The sequence below is a fragment of the Thalia democratica genome, unplaced genomic scaffold (genome assembly GCF_965202585.1).
Source record: "Thalia democratica unplaced genomic scaffold, ktThaDemo2.hap1.1 HAP1_SCAFFOLD_1061, whole genome shotgun sequence".
In the NCBI taxonomy this organism is placed as follows: Eukaryota; Metazoa; Chordata; class Thaliacea; order Salpida; family Salpidae; genus Thalia; species Thalia democratica.
The window spans coordinates 1-26,037 of NW_028139985.1; the positions used below are offsets into that span (position 1 = coordinate 1).

Below are 26,037 nucleotides of genomic sequence, written 5' to 3' on the forward strand. Positions count from 1 at the left end.
AAATTTAATATAAAAGTTACTTTTAAATAACTGCAATAATACACATGACGTATTATGATGTGCACTTTTATTTTGGTTTTAGTTTTCTTATAGCTCTTATAGCTATGATAAAATATAAACCAACGATCGATTGTCATAAGTGTTTTTAAAACTGCAGTAATAACTTAACGAATTTCAAAACCTACATACCACTAAACAAAAGTTTACTGAAAAGAACAAAACAGAATACTTTATTCTTAGGTTAACTACAATGAATCTAACAAGAAAATGTTTATTAATTGCGGACAGCATGCAAGAGAATGGATCGGACCTGCCTCGTGTGTTGGAATAATAGAGAATGTTTGTTTATTGAAAATAAATTTGTTTTTTTTAGATTTAGTACAGTTTCTTGAACTTGTTTTAGTTTTACATTGTTTATAATCGTTATAGATAATTTTTTTCGAGTGAAGGTTACTACTTTTTTTTTCTTTTTTATCTAAATAATTATTCAATAGCACTAAAATATGAAATACTTTTACTTTTTTCTTTGTTTTACAACACATATCAATATAGCAATTCAAGTCTTTAATATTAACGCTAACTTTCAATTATATAATACAAGTCACTACTACTTTGTTTAAGCTTAGCTGTTTAGAAATTTTACTTGCTACTAATTTTTACATTTTATTTTATAATTTGAAGTTGGTAGAAGTCTACAGAGACGTTAACAACAAACTTCATCAAATATTCAATCAAATTACCTTCATTGTTCTTCCGGTTATGAATCCGGATGGATACGTGTACAGCTGGACTAAAGTTCTTATTTATTACTTATTTTCATAAAACTTTTTATATGAAAAAAAATTTATTTTAGTTTTAATATAGATAGTTCAAAACTTTAGTAGTCAAGTCACATATAACACACAATAATCAAATATTTAATAACTGCTTAGAAATAGTGATTCTTTATTGCTTACTGGTTATGATTTAATTAATCAATTAAGATTTTTATAATACTATCATACGTATATGTAAAACGAACTTTTTGACTAAATAATGTATCTATATTTGAAGCCCTAAAGACATTCTAAGAATAATTATTTCTATCCGAATAGTTTTTTATTAATAAATGCATTTATTTACTTATAATATGACATAAGACTATTATGATAGAAGACTATTTCGAATTGCTAACTAAAACTATAGTTTTAAAAATCTCAATCCTAATAGATAAAACTGTAATACAGGTTTTAATTACTTTAAAAACTTAAAACTTATAAGTAGAAAAAAAGTTATAATTAAGTGTTAAAAAGCCTTATGACATTATATGAACGAATTTCCCTTAAATCTTTACAAAAAAACCTAAAATAATGTTGTAAACCTAAAGTTGAATAGTGCTAATAATTATTTTATACTAAAACTTACAACGGAAATAAAATAAGCATTTTTTAAGTTAGAGTTATTCATACAGAAAAGTTATTTAACTTAAACATTATTTATAAGATAAAGTTAAAAAACAATTGACTAAAAAAGTAGTAATAGTGTAGCATTTATTGTTTGAAGTTTAGATCTTACTTATACTTTTCAGCTCGTTAATCGGAACATTGTTTTTAAAACAAACTTTTGTTAAAACAAACTAAAATGCGTTATGAGTTTTTTATCATTATCTTTATTATTAATATTATTATTATTATTATTATTATTATTATTATTATTATTATTATTATTATTATTACCATTATCATTATTATTATTATTATTATTATTATTATTATTATTATTATTATTATTATTATTATTATTTTTATTATTATAATTATTATTATTATTATTATTATTATTATTATTATTATTATTATTATTATTATTATTATTATTATTATTATTATTATTATTATTATTATTATTATTATTATTATTATTATTATTATTATTATTATTATTATTATTATTATTATTATTATTATTATTATTATTATTATTATTTTTATTATTGTTATTATTATTAATATTATTATTATTATTTTATTATTATTATTATTATTATTATTATTATTATTATTATTATTATTATTATTATTATTATTATTATTATTATTATTATTATTATTATTATTATTATTATTATTATTATTATTATTATTATTATTTTATTTTTATTTTTATTATTATTATTATTATTATTATTATTATTATTATTATTATTATTATTATTTTTATTATTATTATTATTATTATTATTATTATAATTATTATTTTTATTATTATTATTAGTAGTATTATTAGAACTGTTATTATTATTCTTTTTATTTATAGCTTTTTATCTCTCAGGATCGCATGTGGAGAAAAACTAGGACTCATTCGGACACGAGAGTGGGGAGCTGCGTTGGAGCGGATCCCAACAGAAATTTTCCCACTGGATGGCAGCTTAGTTAGTAACAAGTAAAATTAATACTGATAATAAGTTGCATTGTAAAATAAATTATACTGTTACATTTGTGAAAAACTTCAAATGAGTAAACCAAAAAGTTCTTTTTTGTTAATAACATTTCTTAGACTTGTTTTAGGTTCTCTGATTCTGTTATTTAAAATAATATATTTATTATACTTATTGAGCGTGGTTAGTGGCGCAAAGCAAAATCTATTTTATGTAAACTTAAACATAACTATTTTAAGTAAAAAGCATTACGAGACAGTTTGATTAGCATAATAAATTTTTGTTAGAATTTTGTAATTTAATTGTACTTAGTCAAAAAACAAAAAGTCTTACAGATGAAGAAGCCACTGCTAAAAAATGTGACTATCAAACATATAGGGGAGACAAACCACTTTCAGAAGTAAGCTTATATATCTTATAAAGTTTACTTAAGGTTTTTATTGTATTCTATTTAAAAAAATTTAAAAAGAAATCTTTAAACGGAAGCTAAAGCTAAGTTTATTTGATTTTAAAGATCTAGGCAGTAATTTTCAACATTTTTTAAACCAATTATGATTATAGTTTTTAATAAATCAAGGTAAGCTTACTTATCAATGCTTAGCTTATAAGTTTTATTTACAACAACTAAAACTCTAGTTTGTTTGGTAAATTTAAAGAAAACCTTACAGTCTGTGTAACAAGAAAAATTTTCTTCAAAAACACAACATTATAAAAAAACACAAATAACGATTTATATTAGAACTAAAATAAAAATAACTGAAATTTAAATTTGTTTGTTTTGCCTCTAAAAGCCGGTTCTTATATACAAATCTCATACTTACTAACAAGAGTTCTGCTTAATTCTTATTTATACAACTTTTCGATAAAACTCAATAGTAGTGCTAATATTTATCAGGACTGCACAAAGGCGTTGGCGGATTATTTTGAAAATTTGGACAACGTTTTGGCTTTTGTTGACTTCCACTCTTACGGGAAGCTCATTCTGACTCCGCTGTCTTATACCGATAATGTTACTGAGTTCGATAACATCACGGTGAGTTTGAAAATTACACTTAACTAGTTGAATTTTAACTTGAATGATATAAATATGCTTAAACATAAAATATAACAGACAAATAAATATTTTACTTTGTTTTTAAATATTTGACACGAGCACGAGAAAGCGATGATGTCATCTTTAGAACCACCAGTTCAGTGTTTTGAGTTAAGAAATAATAATGTGAACACTTAAAATACGTTTAAGTTTAAACCAATACTAAATAACTATTGCTTGTAAAATTATAATCTTATAGTGTTTTTCCTTCAAACAAAAATTGTTGCCAGGAATCAGCAGCAAACAACATGGCAATGATGATCGAATCAGAAGATGCAAACCACAAGTACAAAGTTGCGAAATCAGGAAAAGCGCTATGTGCGTTTATATATTAATTATTGTTAAAAAAAATTCATTCATTGTTAGTCAACTGATTTTCATTTAAAATTAAAGGGCATAAGTGCTAGCTTTTCTACTGACATTTAAAAAAAAATTTGTACAGTGTTTTTTTAGCGTTTAATATAAAACAAAACGAATTCACTACAAGCGACCCAGAATAAGTATAAGTAAATAAGAAATAAATTTGTAGCATAATTAAGTACTTAATTTTAAACCCATTAAACATTTCATTAGTTATAATACTCATTAATACTTTTATTAAATAACTTAAAAATAAATACAAAATTAAATTTAAATACAAACAAAAACAAACAGACAAAGCATCGGGAACGACGGCGGATTATTTGTTTGAAGAGAAGAAAATAATCTGCAGTTTCGTCGTTGAGCTCCCGGGCGCCCCTGGTGGCGGCGAAAACGGGTTTTATCTGTCGACTGAGTGAGTGTAAATTATGAATAAAGTTCGATTATTTATACAGTGCCTCCTTACTAATCCGCCCATGTTGGAGAAGTTTTTTTTTTGTAATTAGGCCGGATTGTTTATTGACCAAATAAGAAAAAGACATAGTTATGTTTTTAAACAATATGCTTGTTTTGTTTAATACTATGCATACAACAAAAGGCTATATTGTCTGTTAACGTAATTTATAAAAAATTTTTAACATACAAAACATTAAAACAGACAAAAAAAGAAAACTTTGAAATTTCAATTTAATTATTTCAAAACAAATCATACCGTAAACAATTTTTTCTTTGACTTTTTGCTTCAGCTAATTTAATTTAGTCTACTTTTCGGTTGAATACAGCCGGATTGGCGAGGGTCCAGGTTAGTGAGGCCGGATAAGCAAAGGGTGCACTGTATACATTAAATTGGTTACCAAATACTTAGTTAGTTTTATTTTACTAGAAATGTAATTTGTTCACAAAGTCAGTATGTATTTGTGATTTAAAATTTTTAATAAATTATATTTTAGTGAAAGTTTAGAATAAAAAAACCACTATTTACTTTAGATTTTCATTTTTCCACTCTTAATTTATTTGTGAATTTTTTTCTTTTAAAACAAATTTAATTTAAGTAAAAGTATTTAGATTTTCTTAACTAAAAAATTCAAATAAAATAAATTGCAATATTAAGTTTCTTAAAATTATCTCCAATGTAATTATTGTAGTTTTTTTTGTTTATCTGATAGCAAATAACATCTAATTTAATGTAAGGGTTGATCATGCCAATTCGATCATCATACCACAAGTTTCGGTAGACTGAGACCGGTTTCGTCCTTATTAGGACCCATCAGTCAGTCACAACCGAAAAAATTGTAGTCGTCAATCTACAAACGGCTTATCATGCTTTTGACGAAGCAACCATTTGCTGGCAATGATTAGTGACGTCAGCATTGTCTTTGCCGTGCAACGTTTAAAAAATTGTCCACTAGGCAAGACATCTGGTACGCTCGTTTTAGTACAATCAACAAAATCGGCGAAGTCTGCAGAACAAGTCCGGACTTTCGTTTGCCGTGAGACAAGCTTTTTGTTTGCCGTGAGAAAGTCCGGACTTTTTCTACAGACTTTCGCCGATTTTGTTGATTGTACTAAAACGAGCGTACCAGATGTCTTGCCTAGTGGACAATGTTTTAAACGTTGCACGGCAAAGACAATGCTGACGTCACTAACATTGCCAGCAAATGGTTGCTTCGTGCGAAAGCATGATAAACCGTTTGTAGATTGATGACTACAATTTTTCGGTTGTGACTGACTGATGAGTCCTAATAAGGACGAAACCGGTCTCAGTCTACCAAAACTTGTGGTCTAATGATCGAATTGGCATGATCAACCCTTTTGTTAAATTTGAGCTTGTCTCACGGCAAACGAAAGTCCGGACTTGTTTTGCAGACTTTTTAATTTAGTGTAAACGAACTTGATCATTTAAATAATATTATTACCTAATTTTTTAGATATTAAAAATTTAATGACTCTAAATGATAAAAAATATTATCTTTAATATGTAATAAACATTACAAATTATATTTTTTAGCATTTTAACCATCTGTATATTTAAAATTGAGAAGATTTAAGTTTAACATTGTTAAGAAAGTAATATTAAGAAAGTTTGAAACTAATTACTGACTTTAATTATATTTTTTAAATCTCGTAATTTAAAAAAAACTTTATAATATTAAATTTAAATAAGTATGACAGCTGTTTTAGTTTAACGTTCAAACTTAGTTTTATAATTAAATTTTTAAGTATTATCTATTAAATTTTACAAAGTTTTAATAGAATACAAGATTAGTTTAACAAGTTGGATTATAAGTTTTTTTTTTATAAATTTTAAACATATTAAGTTAAAAAAAATAGAATATCTTTTTTGACTTTCACTATTTTTTTTAAATTTTGTACAAATTTTTTACTTAGTTATCATTTTGCTTTAACTTTTTAGAGAGCTTATTTATTTTTAATTTTAGGGAGATTCCTAAAGCAAAGAAAGACGCTTGGTTGGCGGTAAAGTCACTTGCCATCGATATTGTGAATGGTGGATGTACAGCTAATTAAAATAATGTCTTAGTATTTCAAGGTTTAAACAATAAATATACAATTTTATCGGTAGGAGTCGTATGTTATATATAAATTTAGTAAATGTAGCTAAATTTGCCATTGTTTTTGTTGTTCAATCTAATCAAATAGAACTAATAAAATAAATTAAAAATGTAAATGAAAAACTCTGAAATAGCAAATAAAAAATTAAATAACTTAAGTTATTGTTAGCACTCATCTTAATATGTAAACAAATCCAAGTAAATAATCTAATTATTATTTTTTGTATTTTTAAAACAATTTATTTTAATCAATAAAAAAGTCTAAGCAAAAATATTTAAAACTATACAAACTTGATTAAAGTGCATAAAATACACGGTAAATCAAAACAGTTTTAAAAATGATAGCTTTTTATTTTTAATATAATTGCTTAAAACATAGACATGACTTTGTTAACTAATTAACTAACTTTATTGATATAAAAATAGTTTTTCAAAATTGCTACATACAAAAATAATTTAACTTTTGATATCGTTTGCGCATTATTATTTTTATATGTTTAAACCTTTCTAAAGTTTTAAAACAATTTAAAAACAATTTATAAAATTAGAAATAAAAAAAAATTGCAAGAAAGAATAGTTTGAAATTAGTTATGGTACTTTTACCTAAATGTTCTTAGTAATCAGAGCTAAGATTATCAAGATTTATTAGTTTAAATTCTTTAAAACTTCTACTTTTTTAAACTGATTTGTAAAGGCAAGCTAGACATTTGAAGACTTTTGTTTAAAAACGTAGTGTTTATCATGTAAAAAAATGTAAAATTCAGCTTAAAATAGTTGTTTAGTAAAGAAATTCATACACTTTACAATTATTTGACAGCAACGGTTTTATTTAAGATTAATAAATAGTTGACATTTAACTTGTCACGTAAAGTACTTAGTATAAAATACTTCTAATCAAAACGATTGCTTTAGTGTTACCCAGACTAGGAGCCTCACTGATTTCCTTCGAAATTGCCTCGGTTCGGTCTCAGGCTCGACAATCTCATCAGATTCCAGGTTAGCTCGGAACGACTAATTTCGGTGCGCGAACGGGTGCGTGGTACTTTAAGACTAATGCCTTTTTTAGGGGTTTTAAGGACATAATTATATAATTTGTATAACTAAATATAATGAAACTAAGTAATGTTGTTTTATTATGTACAAATAAACGCAATGACAGCTAACAATAAGTCTAAACACTTAGAATCAACAATTAGAAGGGAAACTGCTCTGGATTCCCTCCTTGACGTGTCACTGGTCTCCGGTCGCTCAGTTTCTGGCACTCGACGTTGGTCCGTCTCGTTTACAGAACCTTGATAACGTTGCGTGGTCTTCTTTTGTTTCCTTTCCGTAATCGGAGCGTGGCTATAAAATACGATATTAAATAGGCACGACGAGATAAATATGTATAAATATTACAATACAAGTTCAGTAGTTAATAAATGCGATAAAATAAATATGTATAATTATTACAATACAAGTACAATAGTGAGTAGATAGGAATAATATAAATATGTATAAATATTACGATATAACTAATGTGAAGTACGAAAACAACTTGTTCGTAGAAGTGTAGCTAAGGTTGACGCCACAGTCTGTGTGGGTTTACTTGATAAGATGAATATTCAAGTTTGTTTCCTTGAACGCTGTGACTCAATCGTGGAATCCAGCATAGAGTTATTTGATGAAAGAGTACTTGCAGTACTTAGATTCTCGATGCTACAGAATGCGTGGGTTTCTTCGATTAGGTGGTTGTTGAAATCTTCTTGCTTAAAAGTTGTCGATATTATCCTCTACCAAAGGTGACGGCGGCTGTTATTTCTTTTGCGGAGCAGAATGTCGCTTCGTGCTTGTTTCGAGGTGAAATGCCCCTTCACGCTCTGATCGGGCGTATTTATAGATTTTCAATTCTTTTTTATAGAATTTCCATAAATCACGCGATCTCTCATTTGATTCTCTCATTTTCTTGGACTTTGGACTGTAGATCACTTGATCTCTCATTTTATTCTCTCTATTTCCCTTAGCCACACCCATAAACAAGCTATTTCAAGTTCAATCAAGAAATCAAAGACAAAAATAATTTTAGCTAGCACTTATTTTGTTTTTGAAAATTAGTTTTTTCTGGGAATTAGTTTTACTATATATATTTGTTGTTTTTTTTTTAAAGAAAAAAATTATATCAAGTGAAAAACAATAATTCCTTTAAATTATTAAAATTTGGACACAAGGCAAAATAAGATTTTGCATAAATTTCCTACAGCTTCAACTTGTTTGAAGTTCAAAATACAAGTTATTTAAATATATATATACATTTTTAGTACTCAAAAAAAAAAATCTAAAGAGTTTATTTTGTTCTTTTAATGCTTGAATATATTTCGCTTGAAACTTAAACTTGACGAGAAAGAATTTTTTACTGCTCCATTCAGTTATTTTGTATTTTGTATTTTGTATTTATTTTGTATTTATTAATAGTTGCCTAAAACGTGCTTATTCTTATTTTGTTGAAGCCTGAAGAGATTGACTATCTGTCTTTCGAAACAGCTGTTGTTAAACAAAATAAACTATAGCACTCTATTTGTACTGCTCCATTCATAAAATAGTCTATTTTTTCAGATAGGTTATTCCCCCACAATACTAGATATCTTCTTAGCAATCTTATTGATAAAGTAAATAAAAAATACAAAATGAAATAGTTCTGACTTCTGAAATATTTACTTGTACTCAATTTAGAAATTAAAATATTAAATAACTTGTAGTAACAAATTTGTGTTAAACCAAAATCTTGAACATTTTAGCTGGATATGTAGTATAATATTGTTAAAATTACATAAGGTTTTAAAACTTATAATATTGTTAAGTTTTAAATATTTTTAACACTTTTAAATTCCCATTCTTGTAGTTAATAAACAGCTGATTATAAACTTTTAGTTATCAGCAATACTATTATGATATTGAAATTTTTACCTCAAACTTTAAGTTTTAAGTAAAAAATACTTGTTACTAATAGGGTTAAAATTACAAAATTTTAGCATCATCTTAATTTAAAGTTTAAGTTGGCATTTAAACTTTATACTAGTGTTGTGTAACTGGCTGTATATGTTAAAGTCCACAAAAAGGTAGAAAAAAAGAATTTAAGTTTAATGATTGTAAATTGAATAAAAATAGTTGAAACAACATGGCCAGTTTTTAATGCACTGTAACAATAGAGTTTTGACTCAGGCTAGTTTAACTTATCCAAAGTAGCAGATTGACTTTTGCTAACTCTGGATATTTTCAAGAATTTTAAAAGTTAGTGCTAGAGATTCTATTATATTTCAATTAGTATCAGTTGGTTCAGCTCAAAGTGTTTTGATATTTTATGATTAACTTTTCTTCTACTGTTTACTTTTTGAAATTCAAGCTTTTGATTTTAATTTCAAAGTAAATTTACAAAATTGAGCTTACTAGAATTATTTAGAACAAAAATGTTTTTTATAATATTATAAAGACATAAAGTTTAAAGTATAGTTTTAAAGTTCTTCCCTTATTGATTCTAAGATAGCACTAAATATTCATTTTGTATAAAGGTTGACCAATGGTCTGATCTTGCAACATTTAACTCAATGAGTTTTAAAAGTAGTCATAAAGACCCCTATGCAACATATTTATGTAATTCAAATTACTAAGACTCTTTTTATTTAAAAGCTTTCAAAGTGTTCTTAACATAAATTAAGAAATGATGCATTAAGTCAGGGTGGCCACTAAACCTGGAATCCTTAAAAAATCTAAAATTTGACAATTTAGGCTAATCAAACCTGAAATTTCGAACAAAAATCACTAAAAAACCTGGATAAACTAGGCATTTTAAACTAATTTACATGTTAAATCACATAATTTTTATTCGACACAATAAATATAAGGTATTGATTTTTTTTTCATCACCAAATTTTTTTGTTTCTAAATATATTTTAAGCAGTTTAACAGTATCTACACTTAGAAGTTTAATATTGCTTATTCAGTAATCCGGACTTCACTTATCAGGAGATTTTCAATTATCTGGACAGTTTTAGTCAAGAAGAGATTAAAAACATTTGCAACATCAGGCACATATATTTTTCAATTTTAAAATATTTTGCTTATAGTTATACTAAAAATTACTCTATAGATTTATTAAAAGTTAGGGTAGGTGGAATTTAAAATGATAAATTTTACTTGCTTGACCCTCAGAAAACATACATTGTTTTAGAATGTAGATCAGGGTTTCCCAAAGTGGACCAAGTAGCCCCCTTGGGGGCCATGATAGATACTCAGGGGGCCACGAGCAGCAAAGGGGTAGAAGGGGGGCATGAGCAGTAAAGGAGCAACATTGGGGCCATGAGATCATAATTTGAAACTTACACAAGACATTTTTGAGTTGCAGATGAAGAGCAAAAAAATAGGTCTTAGGTGTATTTATGGTAGTTTAGAAACTTACACTAGATATTCTTAAGTTGAAGATGAAGACCAAAAAATAAAAAGCTCTTTGGTGTTGTCTATTTTAGTTTATGAGTAATCTTGTTGAAGGGCCATGGCTTTTTCAATTGCTTTAAAGGGGGCCATTTGCAAAAAAATTTGGGAAACCCTGATGTAGATAGTTAATAAGTCTGATGTTTTTCTACCTTGAAAAAAATATGGATAAAACTAACCTAGCTTTAGCTATTACTATTTATCATTTTATTGTTTATTATTCATAATTACTTTTTGTTTTTACCATAATACTTTTATTATTTATAATTCATTGCATGATAAACATCAGTTATATTATTTTATAAAAGAAAATATTTTTTTTTTACTTATTTGGACAAGTTTACAGAAAAATCTTGCCCTTTATGTTTGTATAAAAGAATAAACACTGTACTACTTAACACAGTTTTTGACCTCAAACTTAACTTAAAACTAAAAATAGACACAAAAAAAGGTGTACTTTCAAAACCAGGAAGAAGTTTCTCAAAAACTAGTGGCCACCCTGAATAGGCTTATAAACTTTTAAAGTCTGGATTTTTATTGTTTTAGTAGCAGCATTACTTGTAAAGTTATTTCAATTCGAAATAAAATATAGTAACATTAAATTTTAATAATAATCTTTAAATGAGTTTATATGGTGAAATGGTATATTGAATTGCTCAATTATGAATTATCCTTAAAGTTTTATTTTAAGTTTAATTTTTCAGCCTTATAACTAAGATTTTTCAAGTAATCATAAAAGTCATAAAAGAATAAGTGTTGATATATTTTAACTCATATGTGTACTAGGGTGACTAGAAGCGTGAAAAATCTGAAATTTGAACAAAAGTTATGAAATAAAGACTGAATTTTAAAAGACCTTTGATTTTAAATCAACTAAGTTTCAGTTTAAGAAATAGTTTTTATTTTTAAATATCTAATATTTCTAAGAATTTTATTCATTATAATACTTATTTAAGCACTACAGTATATTTTTGATAATTTTATACTTTTTAAAACATTTTACTTTAAATTTAAATAACTATCAGAAAAAAAAAGAAGAAAACTAGTACTTATAAAAATTGGATGAAAATCAGTAAACCTTGGATATGTTTCTTTAAGCCCAGTGGCCACCCTGGTGTTATAAAGCTTTCTAAATTTGAGACTAATAATGAGTATGTTATAATTTGTTATTTTAATAGTTTACTTAAAGTTAGTTTACTAAAAATTTACCAGAATAATATTTCATAAGAAATGTGTTCCAACTTCTTCAGTCCTAAAATAAAGTTAAATTTTAGACACTTAAATTTCAATTAAAAATGAAATTGTCTGAGAGAAAGACTCTATGTTGCATGCTGTGTTCAGTAAACTTGCAGTATGCTTATGATATGCTCAAAGCTTCAATGCTTGTATACAATTTTTTGTTTATGGTGAGTTTTTTTTATTTTAACTATTTTCAAATAAGTTCATAACATTATTTTTCTTTTGTAAAAGTAAAATGAATAAAAAAACAGTCTATTTTGTAAACTTTTTTTTTTATTTTTATGTATAATTTTATTCTTTTCATTATTCAAAAAAAGATACTTTTTGATAATATATATTTTAAAAATGTATAACTTTTTTTAAGTTGTTTTATTGGTTTACAAATTAATAATGTTCACGAAGGTTCTTCAACAACTATAAACCAAAAAGTAACTAAGTAAAATTTTATAGGTAGTAAAAGGAAATTGCATTTGTTTAAAAAATTTTTTTCTAATGTGCATACATAATTTTCATGACTACAAATAGTTAATGGTTATATAAATAAATATCAAGTTGTAAAAAAACTACTTTAATGATGTATGCATCAAGCATTCCAAACGAGTATGTAAATGTTTTCAAAGTATGTAAAAGTTTTAATAAACATTGATCTTTATTTGAAGATTAATACTAGCTTTTGTAAATTTAATATTGATAAACTCATGGTGCAAAAAAGTGGTAGTTTTAGTTGTCATATTATCAAAAGTAGATCTACTTAAAATTTAGCCTTAGAGTCTAATCAGAGAAAGTTGTAATTTTACTAAGTCTATGGGATGTATGGTGCATCTGTTGCCCTAACCTTGCAGTTTTGCTTAGTCCATTTTTTTTGTAGTTGGAAATCACGAAAATAGGCAGCATAAAAAATTAGATTCCTAGCTTCCTATCTCAAATGTTTAGGAAATTTTTCTTGCCATTCTTTGAAAATTCTGTCAAAACAAAGTTAAATGGAATAAAAAAAAAGAAAAATTTTTTCTATAAAACTTTTATTTTTTATGTGAAAAATTTTTTTTGGTTCAACAGAATTTTCTAAAGAAGGCAAGAAACATTTCCTAACAGTTTGAGATAATTATCTCAAAAAAATGTAGGAGAAAATAGATTTTTAGTGAATTGTTTTTTTTTTCTTGTTTAAATATACTGATATAAAGCAAAATTTTCAAAAGTAATTAGCTCCAACAGGCATAAAGCTAGGAAACTAATTTTTTTGAGCTGTCTGTTTATGTGATTCCCCAACTACAAAAATATGGACTAAGCAAAATTCTAAAATTTTATTTTTTTAGGGCCAACATATGCACTCTAATGGGGATATTAATACTAGTAATAACAATCACTTTCTTTCAGTTAAATTTGTCTAACTAACAAATCGACCAAATGTTTTTTTACGTACTTAATAGTTTGTCTTTAAGTTTTTTCTCAAGTTTTTACCGCTTAGTTTAATATTTGTAGTTCATAAATTTAAGAAATATCTTTACAATTATTTTTAAGTAGTCTTAAAATATTTATTAAATTTTAAAATACAGTCTCTAGTTTTAAGCTTCTTAAACCTTTAATTTAGCTATTGTGTTTAAAACTTCCAAAAATCAAAGCATTAATTTATACTTTTAACACATAGTTTTATCAGAGTATTATAACACATTTAAGTTTTATTTTGTAAAGTCTTTTCTCGTTCTTTGCAATATTAAGTTAAAGTATTAATCACAGATGTTAAGTGTGTTCATCATAGGGTTGGGTTGTTACGCTGAATACATGAGATCAAACTTCACTGAGCAAGAGCACTTCCTTGTGACTCCTTCTATCTTCTTGCTGGTCATTGGGAGTATCATGCTTGTCTTTTCGTTCCCTGGTTTCATCGGAGCGTTGAGGGACAACACATTCATGCTTAAAATTGTTAGTTGTTTACATTTTCATTAAAAAGCTTGTATGCTTAAAAACAACAGAAATATTTATAAGGTAGTTTAACACTTACAGTTTTAATAAAAAGAAAAATTATTAAAACTAGAGACCTCATACTAGTACTTTCTTGAAGGTTTCAAAATGAACATATACTTGCTCAAACTTTAACTATGAAAAAAAAAAGCTTGAGTAACTACTATCTTATTGACAACTTTGTAATAACATCTAGTTAAGGCCATAGGGGGGATAAGACACTTTGTTTACAAAAATTAACTTTGGCTTTTATATGATAGCTTCAAGTACAAACTACAAGCCAGTTTTTATAGAATTCAAAAACATCATTTAACTTTTGAGATATTTTGATTTTTGTAAAAGTTTCCAAGATACAAACGTAAGGACCGCAATTTTTTTGGGGTCAATTTTCTCAAAAATTTTAAAATTCACTAAAAATCGTCATCCTCCTTTATTTTTCCTGCAATCTTCTTCAAATTTTCGGAAATGTTCCTTATATTAAAGGAAAAATACATAACATATAAATTTTATTTATCTAAAAACATAAAAATTTTATCACAAAAATTTAAAAAAAAGTCTTTTTTTTTTCAAAAAAATAATATTTTTACCAAAATTTTTTTTAAAGTCCAAAGTAAAGTTTTTTGTTATTGTATAAAGATCAGACTGTGAAAGTCTGAAGAAGATTGCTTGTAAAATGTAGGAGGAGATAGAAAATAAATAAAATGGTCTTTTTTTGCTGTTTTAGTTTTCTCTTCCCATAAGGAACCTATAATGCGGCCCGACTTTGACTCATATCTCAAAAAATAATTCGAATTTTTTTTAACAATAAAAAGCATCTTAAAGCTTGGAAAAAACTCAATAAAATAAGATCAACATGTAAAAAACATGGCTGAACCCCCCTATGGTCTTAAATACTATATTTAAAAAATAAAACTGAAGTTAACAAAATAGTTTTCACATAAATATAGCTAATGTTATAATAATTTTCAAATAAGTATGTTCTAATAGAAAAGTTCATTAAAATAATAATCATTTTATGATGAATTTTTAAACCTTATTATATATATTTTAGGGGTGGGTAACTTTTGTAGTAAGCATATCAAACAAACATAAAAATTCAGCTGTTTTTGGTAATAAACATAATTAAAAAAAAAACCAAATAAAAAATATTCTTAAATAAAATTTGCTTAAAATAACCTTTAAATAAGATTTTCTGTTTACTATAAATTATATGGCAGGCAAGAAATTGTCCACTACCCCTGATGTAGTCTTTTGTTACTTTAACTGATTTGTTAGCAGCTTTTTACAGTTAGTTGTATTAAAAAACTTTTAAAAAGAAAACTTTGACAATTTAATATAATCATAAAGTTAAAACCAATATTCAATAAAATGACTATTAACCTAAAAACCAACTTTTGCTTAGAACAGTGGTTCCCAACCTTTTTGATGCCCCGCACCCCTAAAGTCTATTAATTTGATCCCGCACCCCTAACACTATATGCTATAATTATTTATTAATTAACTATCATTCCACTTCCTTATCTTTGACATGATTGAGTACTAATTAAATAAACTGTATTCTAAGAAAAATAAAAAAGTTAATTACTAAGATTTTTTTTCATAAAGTTTATACAAAAACAATGCTTCAGCCTATGACTTGGTCATTTAGTTTTTTAAGTTTTGAAAAAGTATTAGAAGTGAGGAAAAAGCACTAGAAAAGTAATAAATATTAGGCTTAAACTTATAACTAAACTTTTTATACATTTTGTTATGATTATATGTACTTAAAAAAAAAATCAGCTGTTCTAAGTTAAGCTTATGTAATCTTTTATTTTCAAAACTATTAGCAGCTAGGTGGTTTCAAAATAATAAAGGTTTGAGTTAAGATTTTAAAAAATTAAAAGATGTTTAGTCTTAAGTTGTCAAAAGACATGCATAAAAGCAAATACAAAAAAGTTTGTATGCTTACAACATAAATAGAAAAAAGTAGATTGAAAAAGGTAAACGGTTTAAGTTCAGAATAGGAATGAATAGAAATAAAGTTGATGTATTGAAAACTTTTGCTGATTTATAAAAATTGGTTTCACTAAAGCTAAAAACAAGTTTTATTAAATGGTTTAACACACAGTGATTGCTGAGAATTTTACAATTTACTGATGTTAAATCTTTAAACACCACTTTCTGCACAACTAAGCTTAAAAAAAGATTACATTATAAATGTAATAGACTTAACAGCTAATAAAAAACCTGCTGAAGATACTAATTTTTATCTAAATATTTCAATTAAAATAGATGCTAGCTCATAAACTGTTTTAAACAATTAATGGCCAGTTAAGAAAATAAAATATTTAAAGAATAAATCATTAAAATTAAAGGTGTAAAACTCTAAGAAAGCTTTACTGAAATTTTAATTATAAGCTAACAGCTATTAATGAAAATACTAAAGTGAATTTACTTCTAGAAAAGCGCTCTTGCTCTATGACTTATTAATAAAATTTATTTATTCAGAAAATTAGCACCAACTTCTTATTATAAAAAATTGTACTTTTTAACTTTATAAACTTTATCAGAGAGTGAAAATCTCCTTCTTTATCATACAAAAATGAAAAGCCATCTCGCACCCCCTGGAATGCTGCCTCGCACCCCCAAGGGCAAAAGATTGCGAGCACCCCTGGTTGGGAACCCCTGGCTTAGAATATTCCACAATAGAAATTTTTTAGTTGTTTTGCTAAATTTATTTTTAAATTATGATATGTTGCAGAAGGAGATTTATTATTCTGAAATTATTTGCTAATCCCTTACTTAACATTATGTTATGTAGTGTTTCTGATAAATCATTTTTCACATCAAGTATTACTTTAGTACTTTAGTTGCTATTTTTAGAATCTGTATTTCTACTTTATTAAATATAATGAGCTATTTTTTAACTACAAATTTAAACATACATTTTATTTTCAACAGTTTACAGTCAGTGTGACTTTGTGTGTCCTTCTGGAAATCAGTGGTGCCATCATAGCTTTCCTTGCAAAGCCATATGTTAGTGTTTAGTTTGCTTACTTAAAAAGTTTTAAATTAGTTTTGCGATGACACTTAATATATCAAACCTGTATAGTTTTTTATTTTTGTTCTGTTTAATTGATAACCGTAAATCATAGCAGTATAATTTGATTAGTTAAACATAATATGTTAAAATTTGGTTAAGATTAGTAATAATCAGAAACCTCATTTGTTCAAGTAAATGAGTATACACTATTCTTGACAAAAATATAAAACATTTTTAATTTAAAAGCAGAAATACTTTAATGAAAACAAGATAAAACTTAAACTTTAAGGGCATAGGGGGGGGGGGGTAAACACCCTTTTTTGGTTTTTGATCTTATTTTATATAGTTTTTACTAAGCTACAAGATGCTTTTTACAGATTTAAAAAAATCAAAATAATTTTTGAGATATAGCCGGTCAAAGTCAGAGGCAACAATAGGATCCTTATGGGAGGCGCAAACTAAAACGGCAAATAACTAGAAATCACTAAAAATCTATCTCCTCCTACGTTTTATGAGATAACTACCTCAAACTTTCAGGAAATGTTCCTTGCAGTATTTAGAAAATTCTGTCGGAACAGAATTTAAAAAAAATAAAAAAAAAGTTTTATAACAAAAAAACAAAAAAAAAACTGCTTTTTTTGTTTATTTTTTATATAAAATTTTTATTTTTTATTTTTTTCAAAATTCCTTCCGACAGAATTTTCTAAATATATCAAGGAACATTTCCTGAAAGTTTGAGATAGTTATCTCAAAAAACGTAGGAGAAGATAGATTTTTAGTAAAATAGTCTATTTTTGCTGTTTTAGTTTGCGCCTCCCATAAGGAACCTATTGTTGACTCCGACTTTGACCGGCTATTTCTCAAAAATTATTTTGATTTTTTTAAATCTGTAAAAAGCATCTTGTAGCTTAGTAAAAACTATATAAAATAAGATCAAAAACCAAAAAAGGGTGTTTACCCCCCTATGCCCTTAACAAATGTAACATTCTTAACCTTAATTTTAATAAACTTAAATGATTTTTTTTTATTTTAATATCAGGCAAGCATTTCATAATAAAAATTTGTAATCTCAACTATCAAAAACTTTTTATTTCTACTGTAAACTTTTTTTCTACTAAGAGTAGGTATGTATTAAAACAAAACTTTTTTATTTATCAGATTTGTGCAAACAGTAAAAGTAAATTTGACAAAATTTTTTTAGGAATAAAGTCAGAAGTACATTAGTAAAGCAGTTTTTAAAGTATTATCAGTAGTTTAAAATTCTTTGACTGGTCAAGGCTGTTAAGTTTATTTACTTGTGATATACTAAGACTTTTAGTTAATGAATCTTTTATCATTATCATAGTGATACATATTTTTGAGGGTTAGGTGTCAGAAATTCATGAAGGGATACTTTTACACAAAGGGTCACTTTTGTACGCAAGGTCACTTGTGCACTTTGTCACTTTTGCACGGCATCAGTTTAGCACGACATAATTTTTTTTTATTACTTTTTTACTGTTGCTGTTACCCCTAACCCTTAGTTGTTTATTTATTTATTATCATTTTTCTCTCTTATTTTTTTTGATTATTGCTGTTACCCCTAACCCTTATCCTTGGTCAATAAGCGGTTTCTTCTGCCGACTTGGTGAGCGGAAGTTGACAGTTGTAGTGGTGACTTCAACAAATGAAAAGTGCAAAAAAGACATCTGTTTAAAATTAAAACCAGTGCAAAACTGTATTCCGTGCAAAATTGGCGACCTGTGCAAAAGTGACGCCGTGCAAGACTGACCTGTCCTGATTTTTGAGATTAATTATATGATAAAAAAAAATCTGTTGTTTAACTAATTTGCACAACAAGTATACATTTTTTTGTAAAACTAGTTTAAGCTACTGTTTAATAGCTACTTAACAAATAATACTTTAATTAGCCCGAAATGAAAATAATCTAAGCAACAATTATTAAACTTCAAATTTTTAAGTAGTAAACTTCTTTGTTTTGAACTAATATTGTTGCTTAATTCGATAAAATACGATTATAGTTTTGTTAAAAAAGAGCACTTAATTTGTGATTAAATTTAATAATTTGCAAAGTTAGTGTTAAGTATTTTATTTTTTAATTCTAACAGTGTTCAATTTTTTTTGTCTGCGTGTAATTAAGATTTAATTTAATTTTTTTTTATGTAGCAACATACTTAAAAATTATTTTCAAGTTGATTACTTAAGTTTCAAACTTATTATTTTTAATTTTAGAATTAATAAGTCTAATTTTATTTTGAACTTAGCTACAAAAAAATGTATAATGATCAACATTATCAACTATCTAGTTTAAAATTTTATTATTAGCAAGCTAGTTTATTTAATTAATTATTGTTTAAGTAGTTGTAGTTATAATGTACTTACAATTTTTTAATTTTTTTTTACAAAGAAGCAATGGATAGCAGATGTGATTTTAATTCAGTGATCAACAATTCGATTAAGCATAATTTTCAAGGTTAGACAATTTTCAATGTATAACTATAATTAGATAATTTTTTGCACTGTAATTAAAAAAAAAGTCACTGAAAATATATAATTTTAAGTTGATAATTTTTTTTTAATAAAAAAAGTTTTATTTCAATTTAGAACATTACATAAATAATATTTATTTACGAAAATATGGATTTTTAGGTACAAAGTCTAAAACTTCTAACTTTAATGAAATATTGGTCTTTAGTGACCTACATTAAGCTTAATATATACTCATATTCATAATTATCGCTTTTTCAAACACTTTTTACATTTATGTTGCAGTCATGGGGTATGTAAATGTTAATTGCATTGTCCATTAATTTCGTTTGTATGAGTTTTAAATGACATTTTTTTTATCATGGGGTATGCAATTTTAAATTGCACTGTTATTGTAAGATATTGGATATGATGTCCATTTTGTAAGTTCATAACTTTTTTTTTTTAATTTTACATAATTAAAGTTTAAACAGTATGATTTATTTCAAAATGTAATACTTTTATATTACTACTTTGAGGTTTATTTTTTATTTCTAACTAAAATTGCATCTTAAACACTGCGTTTTTGGCTAAAAAGCCCAACCGGCAGTGTAAACTTATGCGGCAGGTTACTGTGTAAACAGCAATATTTTTTTTTCTTTTTAATTTTGATAAGTTAGTTTCACTTTCTTAAATACTTTTGATACTTAAGAGAACTTATCAATAGTAAATAAGCAAATATAATTAATTGACTTGTTTCTAATTACCCAATATTTATAGCCCTCTACCAATGGTTGAACTTTTTTCTTAATGTTTAAAAATATTTAAAAAATAAATGCATCCGCTTTAAACAAGTATCAAAGTTTGCAAAGTCTTTAAATTAGACAATTATAAACTATCTACACAGGCGAAGGAATTCACTAACAAGTTTATAATAAAAGGATTGGTAACTTATTATGACGACCTCGACCTCAAAAATTTTGTTGATTACGTTCAAGAAGAAGTAAGCTATGAGTTTAAAAAATAAGTTCTTTTGATTTTTTTTTGTACAACTGTGTTGAAGTTTATTGTTACAGGTCAATAAAGTTAAGTTCCTTTTTAACTATAAACTATATGAAAGAGAAAATAATGGTATTTTGTATATTCACTCATTACCGACTACTAAATACATAATAAAAAAAATCAGAACACACAACTCAATAAACTGAGATATATTAATGAGAATAGCTTGAAATATATCTTATTTATTGACTTATTTTTCAGTATTTATGTACCTTTAATAACCCTTTTAAAAGTAGTCACTTAATTTAACCTTAATATATACTGAAACTAAATATAAATTTTCGTTAAATACATCTATCCACAACTATAAACTTTAATGAAGGATGTTAATTATAATCATTTGAAAAATAATTGTTATATTCTTACGGTATTTCTGCTTACAAGATCCACTTAAAGTTTATTTACTCTACGTATTTATTTGTACTAATTTATTATTCAGTGGTAATTTAAACCCTTTTAAACTGTCAAAAAAATTTGAGAAGTATATATTTTGTAGTTTTCTTTATAGTAATGTACATATACAAATTTTAAATTTTACTGATTCATTATAAGCAAAAGTTTTTATATGATGTGTTTATTGTTAACGAAAAACTTATTCGTATGAAGATTTAAAAAACTTTTAAAAACTCTAAAAGTATAAATATATAATTTTCAATTTTAATGTTTAAACTTACTAACTGCCTTAGATACAATTTGACATTACGTACAATGTATTTACAATATATACAAAATTAAGTATATATATACACTGTATAGATTTTAAAATAAATAGCAGAAGTACTCTAAAAAAAAATTGTCGTGTAACCATGAAATTTGTACAGAACGAAATTTGTGAAAAAATTAAACTTAGTCAGAAACAAACATCTAAAATTGCAAAACTACATACAAAAGACTACAAAATTTGATACTTTAAAATTTATTGAACTTTAACAAAAGCTCTTCATATGTCAGCAGCTGACCATTATAGCATTAAACTATATGAAACATATGTACTGTTTTTTTTTGAACTTTACATTTTGCAATAAATTGTTAAAGCCCGTTTAGTGTGCTCAGTGTAAATTGACTAGGTTGATTTTTCTAATTTGTAAGTACTTTTTTTTAAAGCCTTAAAATTATCAAAGTAACTAAGTTCTCTATTTTTGTTTTAAACATTGTTATGTGATAAAAAATATGGAGACTAAGTACTTTTAATAAAAAAAAATTTAATTGATTCATAAATTAGTTATTCTACTATTGTTTGTTTTAAATACTTAATAGTTTTGTAAATAAAAAAAATAACTTTAACTAATTCCTGCTGTCTTTTTGAATTGTATTCTGGCGATACTTAAATATTAAATAAATGCATTAAACCAAAATTAAGAAACAATATATATAGTTAATTGTAATGTCCAAAACAAACAATACATATTTTTTACATAGCTTAATGCTATAATCTTCAGCTGTTTGAATTTCGAAATGATTGTTATGATATAGATAAAAAAAACATTATGACGTACTTATGAAACTCTGTATAAAAAGCAATTAGTGCAAAAATTCAACTTTGTTAGAAACAAAGAATCACTATTACCAAACTATAAATAAGTGACTACAAAGTATAAATTTTGTATTTTACTGAACTTTAAGGAAGGTTTATCATTTGCTTATCATTTTGAAACTTAAACAGTTGAAGATTTATAGCATTAAGGTAAATGGAACACATATACTGTTTGTTTTGAACATTTCATTTTACAACAAACTATTAATGCCCTTTAAGTGAACACAGTAAAAATAGACTCAGCTAATTTTTTTCTGTATAAATATATTTATATTGATTTATTTAGAGTCATAAGAGTAACATAAAAAGTTTTCAATTTTACGTTATGTAAAATCATGTAGTAATATGTATACTTGCAGTATTTTAATTTTCTTTAGCATCATTTTGTTGATAAAATGAATTTAATACCACTTATGAGTTAATAATTATTTTATTATAGACTTTCAAATAAATAGAACCTCCATTTAACGAAAGTTCTACAAAAACTTTTTCACCAATCTAAAATTTTATTTTACTTGTGATTGAGCTAGAACTACTTTATACTGGTCTCAAAAATTTTGATTTTTATAATCTGACTAAAAACCTACTAACTTGTAGTAAAAACAAAGAATTAGAATTTAGTTTCCATTTTCTCAACTTTTCTTTTGTACATCAAAAACTAGTTTTTTTAACATTTTGTATTCATGTTGTGTATTATTTTAACTTAAATGTAATTTTCCTTTTTCTCATAGTTCTAGCGTTGATAGGGTTATTTAGCTCACATTTACTGTGGAACTTTAAAAAATACCTAGCAAACTTTTTGTTATTGTTAGCATCTGTTAAATTTTTTTAACTCATACTATATTGTGTGTTCAACTTAAACACAATTTTCCTTGACAGTTCCAGTGTTGCGGGGGCATATACTTCAAGGACTGGGCGGTCAACCCGTACCACAACTGCACTTTCCCGGGTCCCACCGCTTGCGGCGTGCCGTACACCTGCTGTATACGAACACCAGGTGGCAGCATAAACATAAACACCATGTGCGGGTACGGAACCATGGAGATGGAAGTTTACAATTAGTATTATTTTGTGGCAGGAGGCTAAAAAATATTTTTGTTTAAAGTTTATTTACATAAAGTTTCCAAAATTTTTATTAATTTATTTTAAATTATGAGTTTTTTAGTTTTCTATCTTTTATATTTAAAAGTATATATTTGTTAACAAAAAATAAAAAGATGTTAGAAGCAATTGGTTTTAAATAAGTAATAGAATTTAGTATCAAAAATCTTTAAAACTCTTACTTTCAACTTATTAAAAATTCTCATTGTATCAATACTTAAGATTGTAGAAGCAACAGAGTTGGTGTACACGAAAGGTTGCATTGATGGGGTGCTCGATTATTTGTGGACCAACTTGGACATTTTCGGCGCCATTTTAATCGGTGTTCTGCTGCCTCAAGTAAGTCAGAATAAATGTTTTTGTGCATTATGTTTTAAGAATTGTTATAAATTTTGTGAGCTTTGGAATCAAAACGTACTAAACTAGTGCAAAAACTAGTTCAAGTCTATCGTCAAATTTAAGAGTTGAAAATGTTTTATGTATACTATGATCAAAATAAGTTTTCTTATACTTATTATAATATAATACTTTTAAAAGTTTTTAGCGAAATTTAAAAAACCAGTAAAGTTTTGTTATGACTTAAACAGTACTATCCCAAGATAAACAATACCTTTTGTTGTTTATTAGTGTATTTGTTTTAAATTGAATGCTTAAATATTTAAACAGTATTTTCTATGTCAAGTTGTATAGTCGTGTACTCAAGCAGAGTAAATTAGATAAAAAATAAAGTGTGAATTTTTTTTTAAACTTTGTGTTGATATTTCAAGAACCTTAAAAATTCCATATTTTTAAACTATAATTTTTGACGTAAAAAAATTGAAACTTTATTTTTAAATGTAACCTATTTTTTTGAAGTTATGTAATGTTTAAAATGTATTATTTAAACTATAGAACTATTTCATTAGTACAGTTAAACTAAACACTTCATATTTGAAAAATTTGTGTGCAAAATTATCATTTCAAAGTTAAGATTTTTTTCAAGAAAATTATTTTTTTATTAAACATAAAATACTTAAAAATACTAGTTTTCAGTTTATTTCAGGTGACAGGTATATGGTTGTGTCTGTCGTACAGACTCGTTTTACACGAAGTTATTGAATTTCTTCATGAAGAACAAGCGAGATTAAAGAGTGAACAGATTTATATGCTGAACAGAGATGAAGTTATTGAATTGTGAGTTTTAAAAGTTACAGGGGTAATATTACTGATGAAGAAATCATGTTAACTTTAGTACGACTAATTTTACAATAGCTAGTGTTATTACTTTTCATGGCTTCTAATTTTTTACTTTATTTTGTTTCAATGTTATATACTGAATAATTTCTACATTGTTGTTGTATAAATTTGTAGTTTTGGATGGTTTTAAATTTTAGATATATTTTTTCAGTTTGATTCAATGTATTACACTGTATAATTTGTACCTAATTATTATATACATTCGTACTTGTTGATATTAATGTGCCCAGCTATCTAGTCTATGCAAACGTTTTTGTTTATATTTTTTAGGTGTTTTGTTCTCGTTGAATATAAATTTGACTTAATTTAAAAAAGTTTATTTTATTTTTTGATTAACGATTAGTTTACAAAAATCTTTTACTAAGGTAATTAAATTATTGATTTTAATTTATTTAAATGTTGTATAGCAGCTGGTTCTAAAAAACGTTCAACCAAGTTATTCACCTATGAAAATGTTTTACATAAAATGTGAACTTTAGAGAATGTGGTTGTATTTTTTTGTAAATTTATTACTTTAAAACTAATGATATAGAAAACACTCATAAAGAACATTTTTCATATTAAATAATAAAAACTCAAAGTGTTTTGTTTTAATGAAAATTATTTTTTAACTGAGTGACATATTTTTAGACAAATGTATACTTTTTAACTAAAAAGTCCTGATTTCAAAGTTTATGGTAATATAATATATAAAGTTATTTAAAGCAAGTTTGACTTTATTTTTTAGTATTTGTTTTAGCTTAAAAATATGCCTTAACAGTTTTATCTATTCTTATGATATCTCAATTGATTAATAGGTAATAAAAAAAATATTTCCCTTATTATCCATCGATTTTGAATTTACTGAAGATTTAGTATATTCTTGACATAATACATACTTTTAATTTTTGATAAAATTAGCTTCCAGTTTTCACAAACTTTGTTAACACTTTTGTAATAAAATTCTACATAAAATTATATTATCTTAAAGCAAAAGTTTTTAATTATAAGTCATACTTTTTATGATTGTTTAGAACAAAAAATTTAGTTATAATTATTTTGTTACGATAAAAAATAAAATAAAATGACAACTTAAATACAGTGAATTATTATTTGTAATTAGATATAATTTTTTGTTTTTATATTCAAAACTTAACCATTATAATCTTTAAAGTATTAACCTCAAAAAGTTATAAAAATTGTTTGATATAAGTGCTTAGCTTATATTACACTTCAGCTATAATACTTTTTGAGTATGACTAAGATACTTTTTTTTTCAGTACTGCAAAGATAGTTGAATATTTTTTATTCAGAATTCAAGAAATACATATTATGATAAGTTTATAAGAGTAAAAACTTCAAAAAACAGTAAAAAGTATAATGATTTAAAAATAATTACTAAACTGTTTAACACACAAGGATTTTTTTTACTGAGAAAAAATGTAACCTGTAGATAATATACAAAGTAAACTAAAAAAATCTTTATAAGAGCTAATTTTCTTATTTTACGTACTATTTTAAAATTAATAAGACTTT

At 25.3% G+C, this 26,037-nt stretch overlaps 1 protein-coding gene across 1 annotated transcript; it reads left to right on the plus strand.

Moving 5' to 3' along the window:
• Positions 1-2,967: 2,967 nt before the first annotated feature.
• Positions 2,968-24,472, plus strand: LOC145847721 (tetraspanin-15-like). The gene is made up of 11 exons (XM_082953694.1): positions 2,968-2,993; positions 3,293-3,449; positions 3,740-3,827; positions 4,164-4,284; positions 6,308-6,368; positions 13,877-14,062; positions 17,042-17,116; positions 20,497-20,592; positions 23,065-23,235; positions 23,509-23,625; positions 24,329-24,472. Exons 1-11 carry the CDS (start codon positions 2,968-2,970, stop codon positions 24,461-24,463), a joined length of 1,233 nt encoding a protein of 410 aa, XP_082809820.1. The 3' UTR covers positions 24,464-24,472.
• Positions 24,473-26,037: the final 1,565 nt, after the last annotated feature.